At 43.4% G+C, this 19,842-nt stretch overlaps 1 protein-coding gene across 3 annotated transcripts in view; it reads right to left on the reverse strand.

Moving 5' to 3' along the window:
- SCAP (SREBF chaperone) overlaps positions 1 to 19,842 on the reverse strand; it is a 68,255-nt gene that overhangs the window by 21,067 nt on the left and 27,346 nt on the right. For all 3 annotated transcript variants that reach the window (XM_005669481.4, XM_005669480.4, NM_001198694.2), the window contains 1 exon segment: positions 3,735 to 3,864. In XM_005669481.4, the coding sequence (XP_005669538.1) occupies positions 3,735 to 3,864 (130 nt within the window).

Below are 19,842 nucleotides of genomic sequence, written 5' to 3' on the forward strand. Positions count from 1 at the left end.
CCCCTGGTGCGGCCCTAAAAATAGCAAAAAATAAATAAATATAAACAAACACCTCATAGTACCAAGAGCTTTAAAGCACAAAGACTGAACTTTAATGTATGGAAATTTTAAAAATAATTTAGGAGGTTGACGGACATGAAAAGAATGACACTTTGCCTCTGTAATATTCCTTCCAAAATCCCATAATCCCAGTCTAATCTAGAGAAAAACAGACAAATCCCACTTGAGGGACATTTCTCATAACTGTCCAGGTTATGACTAAGGAAAAGTAAGGAAACCGGATTCTCTTAGTTTGTATGTATATCCTTTTTCTCTCCCAAGATCCCATCCAGATACCATGTGTCATATTTAGTTGTCCAGACTCCGAAAGCTTCTCTCAGACTCTTTTTTCTTTTCATTTTTGTCTTTTTAGGGCCGCACCCATGGCATATGCAGGGTCCCAGGCTAGGGGTCAAATCGGAGCTACAGAAGCTGGCCTGCACCACAGCTATAGCAACGCAGGATCTGAGCCACATCTGTGCCCTATGTCACAGCTCACGGCAACGCCAGTTCCTTAACCCACTGAGCGAGGCCAGGGATCGAACCTGCATCTTCATGGATCCTAGTTAGATGCTGAGTGATGACAGGAACTCCAAACTCCTTTTGATTACCTTGACAGTCTTAAAGAGTGCTGGTCAGGAACCATGAAGGCCATCCTTCACCTGGGATTTGTCTGAAGTTCTCATGATTAGACTAGGGTTATGGGTTTGGGGGAGGAAGACCACAGAGGTAAAGCACCCTTCTCATTACACATTAAGGGTACAAACCATTGACCTCATTTATCTCTATTGGTGTTGACCCTAATCACCTTCTTGAGGAACTACCTGCCAGGTTCTCCACTGTAGAGTGACTCTTTCCTCCTTCTCTCCATCTGGTACTCTTTGGAAGGAAGTCACTAAGCACAGTCCCACAATCAAGGAAGGGGAACTATAATCCATCTCCCTGCTCCCTGAGGACAGAGTATCTACATACACTTTGGATTTTTTGCCCAAATAAACATCCAATGAATATCTTTTTTTTTAACTGAAATAACAGTTGGTTTACAATGTTGTGTTAGTCTGAGATGTACAGGATAGTGATTCAGATATATATATACTTTTTTAGATTCTTTTGCATTATGGGTTATCAGAAGATATTGAGCATCGTCCCCTAGATTTGTCCATTCTCCTCCACTTATTTATTCACTCATGTGGACAAAAATTTATTTTATGCTGTGAGTTATAATCCAATACTACTCTATTTATTTTGTTGCGAAAGTATTTTCCAATATTGACTACTGGGAGCTCTTTCAGTTGGTTCCTGTGTCCCTTTGACATATGCTGAATTTATTGCATTGTGTTGTTTGTATATATGTATGTAGGTATGTATTTGGCCACAGTGTGCAGTGGCCTGGTGTGGGATCTCAGTTTCCAGACCTGGGACTGAACACAGGCCACAGTGGTGAAAGCGCAAGTCTGAACCACTAGACCACCAGGGAACTCCCATGCTGAACTTATTTTACACCAAGGCCCATCTCTTCTCTCCCCAAGAAAACTGGGAGCTCCTCAGGAGCAGTGAAGCTCTATGTGTCCCCCAGATCACCCTGCCAGGCATAGTGCAGACATGAAATAAACATAAACACAGTGCTGAATAAAGGAATGAATTCAGGGATGAGGGATGTTTTGGCTCCCTGGTATGAGTAGTAGAAGCCCTATGCTGCTCAGTGCCTGAGCTTCCTAATTTTCCTTTGGAAGCCATCTTCTCTCATTCCCAGCCTGGTGATGATGATAACCAGGTGATAAAGCCAGACAACAAAGCACCCCATCAGCCACTGGGTTTGGGGTGGGGATAGGCAGGTAACCCCATTCAAAGCCAAATGGGTATCCTTTCACCCTCCCCTGGATTAGATGCTGCAAGAACATGGGGCTGAATCTGCTGCAGCCACTATTAGGGAGACAAGAGTAGAGCTGACCCAGAGAAGGCAGAGCTGAGAGAAGGACCCCTTCTGAGGTCCAAACCATGAATAAGCCCTGCCCATGGCTGAGTTATATGATCCCCCAAAAAATGCCATTTTCACTTACTCTGCTTTTAATTGAGTTTTCTATTCCTTATAATTAAAACAGTCTGTACAATTCCTGTACTGCTGACCTTCAATTTTTTATGATGGACAGTCAATGGAGGTAAGATAACTGACCCCTGAGCTGCATGACACCAGGTGACTATAGCAGGGCACAGGTCTCCTTCTCAACCTTTCAGGGGCCAGGGGCGCCAATGAGAAAATAGAAAAAAAGGACAACCCTCTAATTCCTGAACCCCCAAGTTATTTTATACACACACTATCATCCTCCCAGACCAAAGAAGGGCACTAAGAAAGTTTAAAAAGTCCACAAACAAGTAAAACTCCTAACAACTCTATCATGAAACATCTATTCTGTACCAACAGGCCCAATGGACTCTATTAGTCACAAAACATAACAAACACAGGCTATTTTGTAACCAGGAACCATCAGCTCCATTACGTGGTAAAACTGCATCAAGAGACTAATGAAGCTAAGAGGTCCCAAAGTGAGCCAAGGGTCAAGCTGGGACATGAAGTTACAGAACTGGTTTCTAACACATCAGACAATGCTCCCTCAGATGTTCATGGACAGAGTACCACTGAGCCTGGACTGTGTACTTCTTCCTGATAGCATGCATGGTGTAACACATACCCATCTTACCAGATATATCTCTATTTCAGCAACATCAGAGCCATGTTTATACCAAGTTACCTGGCTAAACTACCCGATAAATAAATGGGAAGGAATGTGCAATTACTGTCAGAGAGAAGGTGGGAGAGGAAGAGCTCTGTGCCCTGAGTTTTGGTTTTGCTCTTCAACAAGAGACTCGGCAAGCCTAGCACCAATCCATGGGACTGCAGCACAACACAGGAGGGAAGACGACTTTATCCATCCCTGGCAGGTAAAAGTTTTAGAGACAAGCTAATGATTCTTGTCAGATTTCCAAGCATTCTGGTGAGTTACATCCTGTACCTACACCCTGAAATGGAGAGATTCTTTCTTCCTCAATTACATGAGTGCTCAGCTCAGAGACAATCAACTAAGAACAGTATGGTTCAGAAGCAGCAGAAGGCTTCAGGTCAGGAGATCTGAGTTCTAATCCAGTGCTGACCCCATGTAAACTAAATTTAAAATGAGATACAACGTCACATTGGGCCCCAGCTGCCTTAACTGCAAAACAAAAACAGACGAAACCTGCACCTTTTACCTGACCGGACTGTGAGAATAAAGTAAGACTTGACAGATTTGAAAAAAACTATTAAATGAAGTTGGCACTCTGATGCCAAAACATCCTCTAGGGATGCTCAGTAGTTCCCATGACCAGCTGATGCAAGGAGGAGATGATCTGTTTGCCAGGGTACTCCCTGGCACCTGTGCACACTATGTGAGCAGCCCACAGTGTGAACCCAGACTCAGCTGGCCATCCCCACCTTTTCTAGGGCAGTCACACATCTGTCTTTTGGTGTATCCTTTCAAAACAGGAATAATGCATAACTACATGTATAACTAAATATTGTTGGTGCCTTTATAAAACTATTCAAGTATACATATTCACACATCAGAAGGTGACCCCCTTCACTCGCTCACAGAACCCCTGCCTTGGCCAGTCTGCACCCTACCCCCAGGGCTATCCTGGGTGACATGCTGAGCACCTACCCACTCTGGCTGCTCACTAGGCTCTCCTGGCTTGTGGTCAGAAGCTGAAGGTGGAGGCGAGTAGTCCTTCACAGGAGTGGTGAATTCCACAGGCCCTGTTCCTGGCAAGGGGAGTTTCAACAGTGGGTAGCTGGGATGAACAAAAAACAAAGAGAAGAGTTAGGACAGCATGGCAAGTAGAATCTGCTGAGATAACAGAGACACAGGAACTATTGCAGACGCACTAAACTCTTCCTGCTAGGAGAATGGTACAAATGTACAAAATGAGTCATAAAACATCAGTGCCAGAAGTAAACTCAGAAGCCTCTAGATCAGAATTTTTCAAACTCGGAGTTCCCATCGTGGCGCAGTGGTTAACGAATCCGACTAGGAACCATGAGGTTGCGGGTTCGGTCCCTGCCCTTGCTCAGTGGGTTAACGATCCGGCGTTGCCGTGAGCTGTGGTGTAGGTTGCAGACGCGGCTCGGATCCTGCGTTGCTGTGGCTCTGGCGTAGGCCGGCGGCTACAGCTCCGATTCAACCCCTGGCCTGGGAACCTCCATATGCCGCGGGAGCGGCCCAAGAAATAGCAACAACAACAACAACAACAACAACAACAAAAAGACAAAAGAAAAAAAAAAAAAAAAGAATTTTTCAAACTCCATTTAGTCACACCAATTCAAAAAGTAGACTGGTTGAGTATTTTTAGAGATGTAATAAAGACAAGATGCTAAAACAAAAAAGGCAACAAACTTCTGGTCAAATTAGACAGTAAGTAAGACAACAATAAAAAAAATGGTGAAATAAAAATCCAGAAGGATCCTGATTAAGAATGCTGAGCAAATTGCTCTAATTTAAAAGGACAGACCATGAAAACTGTGCATAACACACTGAAGGTGAGATTTACACTAGACCAGGCTGAAGAGAAGTCAATGGACCCTCCACACACAAAGTAAAAAAGGCTTGGCCTTACAACAAAAATTTGAAAAATTGGGAGGTCCCATTGTGGCGCAGCAGAAATAAAACTGAATAGGAACCATGACATTGTGGCTTCAAACCCTGGCCCCATTCAGTGGGTTAAGGATCTGGCACTGCCATGAGCTGTGGCGTAGGCTGGCAGCTGCAGCTCCGATTTGACCCCTAGCCTGGGAAACTCCATATGCCATGAGTATGGCCCTAAAAAGCAAAAAAAAAAAAAAAAGTTGAAAAATGAATGTGCTTTAGTTTCAAGTCTCTCACTTTTGATTTTTTTTTTAATTGGGAATTAAATTTAGTACAATGCACAAATCTTAAGTATACACTGCAATGAATTTTTATGTATGCATACACCTGTATAACCACTACCTACATCAGGCTATAAATAGCTCCAGAACCTCAGAAGGTGGCCTGGTGCCCTGGCCCGTTGAAGAGCATTCACCGTCACAAACCACTACTACAATTTCTATCACCATAAATTAGTTTTCTGATGGAATATAATTGAAATCACCAGTTTCACTGTGTACTCTTTTGTGATTGGCTGCTTTCATTTAAATTATATCTACTTGAATGGAAATGTGAACAAAATAGGCAAATTAAACTCAATTTCAACTTAAATTGTGGTACATAATTTGATTCTGGCAAATAAACTGATATTTCTGATTTAATAGTAAAAAAAAATAAAATAAAATAAAAAAATTATATCTACTAAGAGAAAAAAATATCTAGGAAGGAATCAACCTAAAGAAACAAAAGACCTGTACTCTGAAAACTATAAGACACTGATGAAAGAAATCAAAGATGACACAAACAGATGGAAAAAGATATACCATGCTCTTGGGTTAGAAGAATCAATACTGTCAAAATGACTACACTACCCAAATTTGTATGGAAACACAAAAAGGCCCCAAATAGCCAAAGCAATCTTGAAAAAGAAAAATGGAACTGAAGGAAACAGGCTCTCTGACTTCAGGACTGACACAAAAACAGAAATATAGATCAGTGGAACAGGACAGAAAGCCCAGAAATAAACCCAAGCACCTATGGTCAACAAATCTATGACAAAGAAGACAAAAACATACAATGGAGGAAAAGACGGTCTCTTCAATAAGCAGTGCTGGGAAAATCTGAGAGCTACATGTAAAAGAATGAAGTTAGGGAGTTCCCATCGTGGCACAGCAGAAAAGAATCCAACTAGGAACCATGAGGTTGTAGGTTCGATCCCTGGCCTTACTCAGTGGGTTAAGGATCTAAGTGTTGCCATGAGCTATGGTGTACGTTGCAGATGTAGCTCGGGTCCTGCATTGTTGTGACTGTGGCATAGGCCAGCGGCTACAGCTCCAATTAGACCCCTAGCCTGGGAACCTCCACATGCCGCAGGAGCAGCCCTATAAAAAGCAAAAAAAAAAAAAAAAATGAAGTTAGAACATTCTCTAACACCATACATAAAAATAAACTCAAAGTGGATTAAGGATCTAAACATAAGGCTAGAAACTATAAAACTCCTAGAGGAAAACATAGGCAGTACACTCTGACATAAATTGCAGCAATATCTTTTTGGATCCACCTCCTAGAGTAACAAAAATAAAAACAAAATTAAACAAATGGGACCTAATTAAACTTAAAAGCTTTTGCACAGCAAAGGAAACCATAAAAAAAAAGAGGAAGAAATCTTGCAAATGAAGTGAACAACAAGGGATTATTCTCCAAAATATACAAACATCTCATACAGCTTTATATCAAAGAAACAAATAATCCAATAAAAAAAAATGGGCAGGAGTTCCTGTCTTGGCTCAGCAGAAATGAATCAGACTGGCATTTATGAGAACACAGGTTTGATCCCTGGCCTTGCTCAGTGGGTTAAGGATCCAGCATTACCGTGAGCTGTGGTGTAAGTCACAGATGTGGCTTGGATCTGGCATTGCTGTGGCTCTGGTGTAGGCCAGCAGCAAGACCCCTAGCCTGTGGGAACCTCCATATGCCACCAGTGCGGCCCTAAAAAGACCAAAAAAAAAAAAAAAAAAAGCACAAGATCCAAATAGGTATTTCTCCAAAGACATCCAGATGGCGAACAAGCACATGAAAAAATGCTACCTATCACTATTTGAGAAATGCAAATCAAAACTACAATAAGGTATCACCTCATACCAGTCAGAATGGCCATTACCAAAAGGTCTACCAACAATAAATGCTGGAGAGGGTGTGGAAAAAAAGGAATCCTCCTACACTGTTGGTGTGAATGTACACTGGTGCAACCACTACAGAAAACAGTATGGAAGCTGCTCAAAAAACTAAATATAGAACTACCATAGGATCCAGCAATCCCACTCCCAAGCACCTCTCTGGAGAAAACCGTAATTCGAAAATTTACATGCACCCCAATGTTCAGTGCAACACTATTTACAATAGCCAAGACATGGAAACAATCTTCATGTCCATCAACAGAGGAATAGATAAAAGAGATGTGGTACATATATACAATGGAATATTAGCCATAAAAAAGAATGAAATAAAGCCATTTGCAGCAAAATGGACAGGACCTAGAGATTATCCTACTGGACAAAGTAAATAAACCAGAGAAATATATGATATCACTTATATGTGGAATCTAGTAAAAATGATACAAAAGGACTTATTTATAAAACAGAAATAAAGTCAAAGACTTCAAAATCAATCTCAGGGTTATCAGAGGGAAGGGAGGAATTGGGAGGGTGAAAATAACATATTCACAATACTGTACAAAACAGATGATTAATAAGAAACTACTGTATAGCACAGAGAAATCCTACTCAATAGTTTGTAATAATCTATATGGGAAAATAAGAATGGACACACACACACACAACTGATTCATTTTGCTGTACATGTGAAACTAATTAGAAGTCAACTATACTCCAACGAAATTTTTAAAAATAAATTATATCTACTAGTTCATCCGCATTGGTGCATGTAGATTATTCTTTTCTATAGATATGTACATTGAATGAACATATTACAGTGCCAAAGAACGTTTGGTCGCTTCCAGTTTGAGCTATTAAAGCTAGAGCTATTATGATAAATTTTTATACTTTTTTTTTTTGCTTTTTAGGGCCACACCCGCAGCACATGGAGGTTCCCAGGCTAGGGGTCTAATCGCAGTTGTAGCTGCGGGCCTATGCCAGAGCCACAGCAACGTGGGATCTGAGCTGCGTCTGCAACCTACGCCACAGCTCACGGCAATGCCAGATCTTTAATCCACTGAGCGAGGTCAGGGATCGAACCCAAAACCTCATGGTTCCTAGTTGGATTCATTAACCACTGAGCCATGACAGGAACTCCTATAGTCATTTTTATGTAAGCACTCTTTTCTGTTGGGAATGTTCCCAGGATAAAATTTCTGGGTTGTGGAGTATAGTTACTTGCATTCATGTTCCCATCAGCAGTGTAATGGGAGTTCCAACTGCTCCAAATCTTTGCCACCTCTTAATATTCCCATTTCAATTAATTTTAACCATTTAGAGGGGGAGGTAATGGTATCTTTCTGTGGTTTTATTTTTTATTTTTATTTTATTTTTTTGCTTTTTAGGGCTGCACCTGCAGCATATGGAGGTTCCCAGGCTAGGGGTCCAATGGGAGATAACAGCTGCTGGCCTATGCCATAGCCACAGCAACCCAGGATCCAAGCCACATCTGTGACCTACGCCACAACTCATGGCAACACCAGATTCTTAACTTACTGAGTAAGGCTAGGGATCGAACTCACAACATCCTGGTTCTTAGATTCACTTCCACCGTGCCACGACAGGAACTCCTCTCAGTGGTTTTAATGTGCACTGAATAACATCAAAAATTCTTTCGTATGCTTACTGGCCATTTGGATATGTCCTCTTTTGTGAAGCATCTCTTCAATTCTTTTAACCAGATCCAGGCCAGGGATCGAACCTGCATCCTCATGGATACTAGTCACGATGGGAACTCGCTTGTTTTTAATTGGGTCATCTGTATATATTCTAGATATGAGTCCAGAGTCCTTTATAGATCTATAAATTTCCCTCTTAGTTCCATTTTCACTGTATCTCATGTTTTGGTATATTGTGTTTTTGTTTTCATCATCACAAGGTATTTTCTAATTTCCCTTCTGATTTCTTCTTTGACCCACTGGCTATTCTAGAATGTATTACTGCATTTCCACATATGTGTGAATTTTCCAGTTTTCATTCTATTATTTATTTTTAGTCTCATTCCACTGTTACTGGAAAAGATGCTCTGCATGATTTCAATCTTTTTAAATGTGAGACTTTCTTATGGCCTAACAAATGGTCTATTCTGGAGAATGTTCTTCACTTGAGAAGAATGTATATTGGTCTAGCTGGTTTACACTGCTGCTCAAGCCCTCCATTTCCTTATGATCTGGTCTGGGTGTTCTATCCATCACTGCAAGTAGAGTATTGAAGTCTTCAACTATTATTATAGAACTGCGTATTTCTCCTTTCAACTCTGTCCATTTTGCTTCATATATTTTAGGAATCTGCTGTTTTATGTTCTGTTTACAATTGTTAGATCCTCTTATTGAATTAAAGCATTTATCAATATATAATGTCCTTCTTTGCACCTAATAACCTTTTTAATGTTGTCTGATAATAATATAGACACTTCAGGAGTTCCCTGAGGCACAGCAGGTTAAGGATCCAGTGTTGTCACTGTAGCACACTGGGTCACTGCTGTGGTGTGAGTTTGATCCCTGGCCCAGGAACTTCTGTATCCTACAGGCATGACCAAAAAACAAAAACAAAGTAAATAAACAACTTAGTCACTTCAACTCTTATTTGGGTACTGTTTAGAATGGAATATCTTTTTTCATTCTTTTACTTTCAACCTCCTTGTGTTCTTATATCTCAAGTGTAGTGTATATAAAGTGTCTTGTAGACAGCATGTAGAAGGTGAAGAAGGATTCTGGCTTTTTTCCCATTCTTTTACTTTCAACCTCTTTGTGTTCTTACATTTAAAGTGTAGTGTAGGAGTTCCTGTCATGGCTCAGCAGTTAACAAAACTGACTAGCATCCATGAGGATGCAGGTTCAATCCCTGACCTTGCTCAGTGGATGAAGGATCCAGCATTGCCGTGAGCTGTGGTGTAAGTTGCAGACACGTCACGGATCCTGTGTTGCAGTGGCTGTGGTGTAGGCTGGCAGGAACAGCTCAGATTAGACCTCTAGCCTGGGAATCTCCATATGCTGTGGGTGTGGCCCTAAAATAAATAAATAAATAAATAAAATAAAGTGTAGTGTATAATGTGTCTTGCAGACAGCATGTAGATGGATTCTGACTTTTTAAAATAAAATCTGCCTGGAGTTCCCATCGTGGCTCAGTGGTTAACGAATCCAACTAGGAACCATGAGGTTAAGTAAGGATCAGTGGGTTAAGGATCCGGTGTGGCCATGAGCTGTGGTGTAGGTCGCAGACATGGCTCGGATCCCATGTTACTGTGGTGTAACCGACGGCTACAGCTCTGACTGGACCCCTAGCCTGGGAACCTCCATATACCACAGGTGTGGCCCTAGAAAAAGACAAAAAAAATAAAATAATAAAATAAAATCTGCCAATCTCTGTCCTTTAATAGAAGAGTCTGATCCACTTACACTTAATGTGATTACTGACAAGGAAGGATTTACTTACGCCATTTAGCTATTTTCTGCACGTCTCATATGATTTTTGTTCCTCAATTCCACCATTGCTGCACCCCCATTTTTTTTTTTTTTTGGAAAGGGAGTGATTTTTTTGTAGTGTGCCACTTTGATTCCCTTCTTTTTCGATAAATTTAAAACCTTATTTTCTTAGTGGTTACCATGGGAGTTATATTATCAACAACTTACAACAACCTAGACTGAATAGCGGAGGATTTTCATGTTTTTTGTTTTTTTTATGGCCACACCCATGGCATATGGAAGTTCCTGGGACAGGGATGGAATCTGAGCAACAGCTGAGACCTACGCCACAGCTGTGGCAACACTGGATCCTTAACCCACTGTGCCACAGTGGAAACTCCCTGAATAACGTCATTATAGAGAGGTTCAACAACAAATCTGAACTGGTACACATCAAAAAATGAGCAGATCTAAACAGGCATTTCTCCAAAGAAGACATATAGATGGCCAAAAAACACATGAAAAGATGCTCAACATCACTACTAGATACCACCTTACACCAGCCAGAATGGCCACCATCAAAAAAACTACAAACAACAAATGCTGGAGTTGGTGGAAATGTAAATTGGTGCAACCACTATGGGAAAAACTAAAAACAGAACTACCACATGATCTAACAATCCCATTCCTGGGCATCTATCCGGAGAAAAACCATGATTAAAAAAGATACATAGGAGTTCCCGTCGTGGCGCAGTGGTTAACGAATCCGACTAGGAACCATGAGGTTGCGGGTTCGGTCCCTGCCCTTGCTCAGTGGGTTAACGATCCGGCGTTGCCGTGAGCTGTGGTGTAGGTTGCAGACGCGGCTCGGATCCCGTGTTGCTGTGGCTCTGGCGTAGGCCAGTGGCTACAGCTCCAATTCGACCCCTAGCCTGGGAACCTCCATATGCCGCGGGAGCGGCCCAAAGAAATAGCAAAAAAAAGACAAAAAAAAAAAAAAAAAAGATACATATACCCCAATGTTCACTGCAGCACTATATACAACAGCCAAGAAATGGAAGCAACCTAAATCTCCATTGACAGAGGAATGGATAAAGAAGATGTGGTAACATATATACAATGGAATATTACTCAGCCATAAAAAGAATGAAATAATGGCATTTGCAGCAACATGGATGGACCTAGAAATATCATGGAAAGTGGAATTAGACAAACAGTGAGAGACAAACATCACATGCTCTCACTTACATTTGGAATCTAGAAAAAGGATACAAATGAATAGTTATTCGAAGAACAGAAACAGACTCACAGACTATGAAAAACTGCACGGTTAACAAAGGGGACAGGCTGGCAGGGAGGGATGGACTGGGCGTTTGGGATGGAAATGTTCTAAAATTAGGTTATGATGATGGTTGTACAACTATAAATATAATAAAATTCATTTAATTAAGAAAATAACACACACACACACAAAAAAAGGAGTTCCTGCCGTGGCGCAGTGGTTAACGAATCCGACTAGGAACCATGAGGTTGCGGGTTCGGTCCCTGCCCTTGCTCAGTGAGTTAACGATCCGGCGTTGCCGTGAGCTGTGGTGTAGGTTGCAGACGTGGCTCGGATCCCGCGTTGCTATGGCTCTGGCGTAGGCCGGTGGCTACAGCTCCGATTAGACCCCTGGCCTGGGAACCTCCATATGCCACGGGAGCGGCCCAAGAAATGGCAAAAAGACAAAAAAAAAAAAAAAAAAAAGAAAGAAAGAAAGAAAAAAGAAAATATAAGCTGGCAAAAGACAGGATCAGCAACCATGACAATAAGACAACCAAAAATATGCAATCTGAAGAGCTTAGCTTCTTTAGTATACAAATATGTATATATATCTTTGTCTCTCCAATTTTATGTTGTTATTGTCACAGATTACACTTTGTACATTTATTTCCATTAACAAAATTTAAAATTATTGTTTACTGTATTTGCCTTTTAAATCACGAAAGACAAAGAAGTTACAAAACAAAATATACAATACTGATTATCTTTTTTTTTTTTTTTTTTTTTTTTTTTTTTGCTATTTCTTGGGCCGCTCCCGCGGCATATGGAGGTTCCCAGGCTAGGGGTCTAATGAGAGCCATAGCCACCAGCCTACACCAGAGCCACAGCAACTCGGGATCCGAGCCGCGTCTGCAACCTACACCACAGCTCACAGCAACGCCGGATAGTTAACCCACTGAGCAAGGGCAGGGACCGAACCCGCAACCTCATGGTTCCTAGTCGGATTCGTTAACCACTGCGCCAGGACGGGAACTCCCTGATTATCTTTACTACTTTTTTTTTAATGGTTCCAATTAACGGTAGGGCAGGTCCACTGGTAACAAATTTCCTTAGCTTTTGTTTATATAGAAATGTTTTAATTTCTCCTTCATTACTGAAGTATACTTTGGTTAACCTAGAACTCTTGGTTTAATTTTGTTTTTTTTTTCCTTTAAAGACTTTATAAATATGTGATCCCACTGCTTTTTGGCTTCCATCATTTCTGAGAAGTCAGTTATTAATCTATTGAGAATCCCTTATTATGTGAAGTGTTGCTTCTCTCTTGCTCCTTCCAAAAACCAAGTTTTAGTTGTTTGGAGGTAGGTGTCAAGGGCTGTCTCTGTACCTAGCTAAGGTTCTGCTGGGGGAAGCTCTGCACAATGCCTGGTTGACACCTGGGCAAAGAGTGCTGGAACTTTAGCTACAAGATGAAGGCAGGCAGTACACTGTATTTTTTAATTTTTTTTTAGGGCTGTGCCCATGGCATATGAATGTTCCCAGGATAAGTGTCTAATTGGAGCTATAGTTGCTGGCCTACAACCACAGCAATACCAGATCCGAACCGTGTCTATACCTATACCACAGCTCAGGGCAATGCCAGATCCTTAACCCACTGAGCAAAGCCAGGGATTGAACCTGCATCCTCCCGGATCCTGGTCAAATTCGTTTCCGCTGAGCCACAATGATGATGGGAACACCAGTGCATTGTATTTAAATACATTTACTTTCCACATGGTAGCTGCGCAAAACACACTGACTAAACTAAAGCAAGCCTGTTTCTCAAGATTTGAAATATTTAGAACATTTGTGAATTCCAGACTTTAAACATTCCAGCAGGAAGAGAAAGAAGGGCAGCACACTCCAGAACATCCACTTACTTAGCTTACAGTCTGTTAGGAAAAGTACACAGACCCTGAAATCCTTAAAATGGTTCATAGTCATTCTCCAACCCTGCCCTGGAGGAATACACAACTCCCCTCTTGCTTCTGCACCTCCTGGAACTCTCTTGCCCATTCTTCTCATAGATCTTTGAGGCCTCATCTGCAGTATCACTTGCCCAGGAAGACTTGCCCCTTTCCCCAAAATCTGGGTTAAGGGCTCTCCTAGGAGCCGCTGAAGTGCCCCATACTCACCTCACCATGGTTCTTATCACTGACAGTGAACCTGCCTGTTTCTGTCTCTGTAAAATGATGGTTTCCAACTCTTACTGAGCAAGTGCCTTCCATCTTTTTATCATTTAAAAGCATTACTACAATACAACAAGACACACAAACACTATACCCCCCTGGAAAATTGTCACTAGTATGTGAACACAGGCAGTCTGGTCCCAGAGTCGGTGCTCTTAACATCATACTATACTACTTTGTACTATATTTCTGTTTTGTTAGAAATTTTAAACAACCATAAATTCCTTTTAATGTAAGCAAAATAAAAACACCAAGAAAAAGATTCTACAAAAATGCAAAATGCAAGGTAATAACCACCATCCATGGCTACTAAATTTGAGACTGAAAGAAAATCTTGGAAGAAAAGTGTCATGGAGTTCCCATCGTGGCTCAGTGGTTAACAAATCCGACTAGGAACAATGAGGTTGCGGGTTTGATCCCTGCCCTTGCTCAGTGGGTTAAGGATCCGGCAGTGCCGTGAGCTGTGGTGTAGGGTGCAGACGTGGCTCGGACCCCACGTTGCTGTGGCTCTGGTGTAGGCCAGCAGCTACAGCTCCGACTAGACCCCCCCCCCCCCAATCTGGGAACCTCCATGTGCTGCGGGTGCGGCCCTAGAAAAGACAAAAAAAAAAGAAAGAAAGAAAGGTGTCAGGCAACTTTAGAAGTAAAAGCAGTCACCTTCCCAAGGTCAGAAAAAAGACTAAAGGCATTTAAAGAAAGAAGCTGTCTGGGGATTTCTACCACTACCCCATGTTACTTCCGCAAACTCATTTCTAAGACCAGATTATATCTTGGCTTATCCTTATTTTACAAAGGAAATGAACCAAGTCTCCACAACCTCCCCTGCGTTTCCTGTCTCAGCTGCACCCACCCAGCTGCTCAGGCCAAAGACTTTGATCTTGACTCCACATTCAGTTCTCAGAAAATCCTGAGGGTTCTACACCCTTAAAATGTATCCAGACTCAGCCACCTCTCACTACCTCCAGGGCTTCCACTTAGACTAAATAACAAACATCAACTCAGACTAAATAACAAACATCAACTCTTACCTGGAGTAATACACTAAGCTAGCTGGTTCAATTTCCAACTGTCAGCATTTGCATCATGTTGCCTGAGTGTTGCATTGCTGCTGGAGGCCTCTCTGCCTGAGTGAGGCAGGCCATAAGCACCAAGAACTAATGCTAGCTGGAAGCAGCCCTCAACCAGTGGTTGATTATTTTACTGTACAGATTACAGGTTGGCAAGCCACATGGTCTGTGAGCTTAGAGCAGTTTTTACATTTTTAAATGGTAAATTAAAACAAACAAACAAAACCAAAACAAAATCAAACAAAAATATGCAACGGAGACTGGATGTAGCCTTTCTACCTGGCCCTGAAGGGAATGAGTTTGCTGACCTGGTGTAGCCAGGAGTGGAACTCTGAGGCAGACCTCCTGCACCACTTCTCAGTGTCCCCAGTGAGATTCCTCTCAGCTGCCCTTGTGATAACTTGTTGCATGATGCACATTCCCTTCCATCTCACTCTCTCAGCTCCCAACCAGCTGTCATTCCAGCTTACACATAAGCTACATGTACTCAAATCCCTGTCTCAGGGGGAGCCCAAACTAAAACACTCCCCTCCCCACCAATATTAATCAAATTCTTGCTTATCCTTCAAAGCAATACTGCCTCTCTACTTCTCAACCCATAGGACTTAGGCCCCTCTCCTCTGTACTCCATGGCAGCCTGTAAACATGATTAGAGACTTTAATCCACCTGCTTAATGTAAGAAACATGTGGGGAGGGTACATGACATTTTAATTTCTTCATCCCCAATATCAGCCTTATGGAATATGTTCAAGAAATGTGGGTTGCTTATTTACCTACAGATGCTCTACCAAGGACCAGCTTCATGGGTATGCAACCTGTGTGGCTGCACAGGATGCCACATTCAGAAGGGCTCAGTGCTTTTCAACATCCTGCGATAGACATACAGAAATTTTTTTTTTTTTTTTTTTTTTTTTTTTTTTAGGAGGTTCCCAGGCTAGGGGTCCAATCGGAGCTGTAGCCACCGGCCTACGCCAGAGCCACAGCAATGCCAGATCCGAGCCGCGTCTGCAGCCTACACCACAGCTCACGGCAACGCCGGATCATTAACCCACTGAGCAAGGGCAGGGACCGAACCCGCAACCTCATGGTTCCTAGTCGGATTCGTTAACCACTGCGCCACGACGGGAACTCCCATACAGAAATTCTTAATAAAATTTTCTCTTAACCTATGTTTTATAAGTGAAATCTATCACAATGGAACATGTCCTGAGGACGTGGAATGTAGGTTCACACGTGGCCCGTCCTCCCTAGGACAAGTTCTTGACCACCAACTCCCCTGTCCACTTGTGTCCCAGGATCTGTCCTTCCCCTCTCTGTCCAGGTATCCCATTTGCTGCCACCCCAGGGGCCTGAACGCAAAAGTAAGGAGGGCTGGGTTCAGATGTGCTTAGCCAGCCGTGTCCTAGAGCAGAGTGAGGTGTCGGTCATTCTCTATCCTAGGCTGGCAGCACCAGAGCACATCTGGTGGGCATTTTGGCAACAGCAACCCTTTCACCCACTCCTGTCTGAGCATATTTTAGTATCTTTAATGGTACTTCTCTGCTTTTTGAAGAAGCAGCCCCGCATTCTCATGTTGCCTTAGGCACAAATGATGGCGCTGGCCCTACATCTCCTCCCATTCTCACTCCCAGTCACCTGTGATGGGAGCCCTGGAGACACTGAAAACATACAGAAAGGGCAATCAGAGAAACAACACTCAGAGAAGATGCTGCACAGGACATCTCTCTGGAGACATCAGGAGTGTTTTCTCTCTTCCCTTCTCAGGGGAGAACAATACAGAACTAGGGGTGGGGCAGTGAAAGACTAAAAGGGGAAATTCCTGACATCTGACCTCTCCTCTGTTTGAGGAAGTTTTGGGTGATAACAGAGTCTCTGATCTCCTACAAGACTTTCAAAGCTTTTCCGGAGCTTGTGTGTGAATTCAGGGGTAACTTCTGCTTGGCGGGGGTAAGCCCTCTGGCTTTGGAATGCTTTTGGGGGCCCAGGAGCAGCTTTGGGGCAGAGGTCAGCGGTGCTCTAGGACTTTGTTCTCTGCCATCTAGCCCAGCTCTCCAGAGCACAGGTACAGACAGGGCTGCAGTTACTCATATTTCTTTCTTATTCACAGAAAGAATATAAACATGTCGAGGAGTGGCCACGTTGGCCCAGAAAGAGAACATGTTCTATGTCCCGTGTGTCCACCCCAAAAGAGGCCATGGTGGTGGTGGGGAAACCTGAGACATGAGCAGACCAGGCAGAGAAGTTGAGAAGTGGGGCCCAGCACAACTGAGATGTCCAGCCTCAGCCTGAAAGTGCTGCTTTCCTCCAGAGAAAAAGCAGGAGGAAAGGGTATTCAAGTCTACTCTTTTTTTTTTGTCTTTTTTTTTTTTTTTTTTTTTGGTCTTTTTGCTATTTCTTTGGGCCGCTTCCACGGCACATGGAGGTTCTCAGGCTAGGGGTCTAATCGGAGCCGTAGCCACCGGCCTACGCCAGAGCCACAGCAACGCAGGATCCGAGCCACGTCTGCAACCTACACCACAGCTCACGGCAACGCCGGATCGTTAACCCACTGAGCAAGAGCAGGGACCGAACCCGCAACCTCATGGTTCCTAGTCGGATTCATTAACCACTGCACCACGTCTACTCTTAAGCCCACACACACTACAGGAATATGCTCCTTCAGGAGGTTTGAAATGGCCTCAGCATGATTCCAACTTGCTCTCCAAGTTAAAATCCACCTTCTATAACCATGAGCAGCAGGCTATGGAATCATAAGTGACCCAATGACCCTCACGTTAACCTCTGACCTGCACACAGGGTAATCCGGCTGGCCCAGCACCCAGATACTCTTCCTTTACCTCACAGAGCACCCACACCTCCCAGGGCAGGTCTGGAGCAACAGCACCCTCCACCTTGCTGGGCTGCTGCTGGGCCATGCCTTGGGTCCTAGTGGCCTAACCTCTAGGAAATGTAAACAAACACCTCTTGCCACACGGCCTACTTGCTACAAGTTTCATCAGATTTTCCCAGAGGAAAGAGCATTCATGGCTCCCAGGGTGACCCAGGGGTAATGAACAGGGTCCACTCCACAGCTCAGGTGGCTGCTAGATCCAGACAGAGGTATCAAGAGCAGCAGTCCTTTGGGTTCAAGCTGAATAAGTCTCTCATTCCAGGAACAACAAGGGTAAGTAATTAAATGGGATCTGACTATCTAATAAAACTACTAAAAGCCATCTATTAACTCCTTTGCCTTCTGCAGGCAACCTGAAGCTCTGGCAGAAGGGGGAGCTGCTCTAGATAGAAAGCTTCCCAGATAGAAGAGGATAGCAAGGCTTGTGCCCTGGGCCCATAATATCTGGTCTCCTGGCCATAAAGGAGAATCCATCTGTGGATTCTCTGATAGAACCTTTAACATCTCTGGAGGCTGAGAGACCTCAACTAGCCTTGGAAATTTTTTCCTAAGCTCGTCAGATTAAAAAAAAAAAAAAAAAAAAGCAACTGCCTTAATTCCTTTAAAAATCACATAAGAGAAAGATACTGGTTCAGGAAAATGAGTACACAGCACTAAGAATGTGATGGCATCTCCTGGTACAGGGTGACTGTAAAGACAAGGAGAAACCACACAGCCCTTAGAGGGTGGGACCAAAAGAGGCAACAGGTTCTGAGGGGTGTGCCAGGGTAGTAGGCTCCCTGTCCTTTTGTTGGGGGAGTGGTGAGCTGAATGAGCACAACCATAAACAGGAAAGGAGCTGAGGAAGATGCTACCTGCTCCTCTTATAGGGCTCGGCTCAGGTGTTCTCCTCCCAGGAAGCCCCCCTAACACTGTGCCCCTCTGCACCACAGCTAGGTCACTTCCGCTCTGCACAATATCCGATGGCGCTGCAATTATCTGTCTCAGGCTGAGATTGTGGGATTTTGAGGGGAGGGACTGTGATCCACATCACTGGTCTGGCACATTTTTTGGCATATATTACAGCCATTTTTATTGAGGTGGCTATCAAACCCAACTTTATCCTCTCTCCTCAATTTCTGTTATGTAGGGCCACTGCCTCAAAAAGCCTCTCAGTCCTGGAGTTCCCGTCGTGGCTCAGTGGTTAACGAATCCAACTGGGAACCATGAGGTTGTGGGTTCGATCCCTGCCCTTGCTCAGTGGGTTAACGATCCGGCATTGCCGTGAGCTGTGGTGTGGGTCGCAGATGCGGCTCGGATCCCATGTTGCTGTGGCTCTGGCGTAGGCCAATGGCTACAGCTCTGATTCGACCCCTAGCCTGGGAACCTCCATATGCCGCGGGAGTGGCCCAAGAAAAGGCAAAAAGCCAAAAAAAAAAAAAAAAAAAGCCTCTCAGTCCTCTGTCTAGGCAGATCCTGCCAGGCCCAGCTCCTGGCCCACTGCAGCTAAGACCCTCTTTCTCAGGCTTCTTATTCATGGAGCAGATGTCTTGCAATGAAAGATAGCAGCACCAAACAGTGTCCTTCATAAAGTTCATATCACCATGGTCAAAGTACAGATTTGTGATCTGCCACACAGACCTGCCAGTTGCAGCACATACCACTAATACCACACCACACTAGTTTCATCATCGACAAAAGAACCGGGAATAACAGCCACCCCCAAGGATGTTAGGCAACCAAATGAAACATCATGTGTGGAAGCACCTGAGGACTGACAAAGCCAGTGAGGATGAGTCTTCCTTTCCCTCCCATCAGCCCAACCCTACCCTGAGCCTCACCCACGCCTTTTTCTGAGGACTGATATTCAGCCAAAGCATCTGTGGGATATAAGGCAGTTTCCCTGCCCAGTTTGGCGGCATTTGGCCTATACTGAGTGTTAAATATTGTCATTATCATAGATATATATATAGAAATATATAGCCTCTTCCCCCATCCCATTCTAATTCACCCTGAGTTGAGGAGTCTTCTACACTTGAGTTTTCATACCAGAGGCCCCCACATCATAAATCCAATAACAGTATGTTTTGAAACATTTGCAGGAT

Source organism: Sus scrofa, chromosome 13, assembly GCF_054392235.1.
Source record: "Sus scrofa isolate SSC_HxYL_T2T_F1_AM1 chromosome 13, Sscrofa_HxYL_maternal_Yorkshire_Landrace_v2.0, whole genome shotgun sequence".
Taxonomy (NCBI): Eukaryota; Metazoa; Chordata; class Mammalia; order Artiodactyla; family Suidae; genus Sus; species Sus scrofa.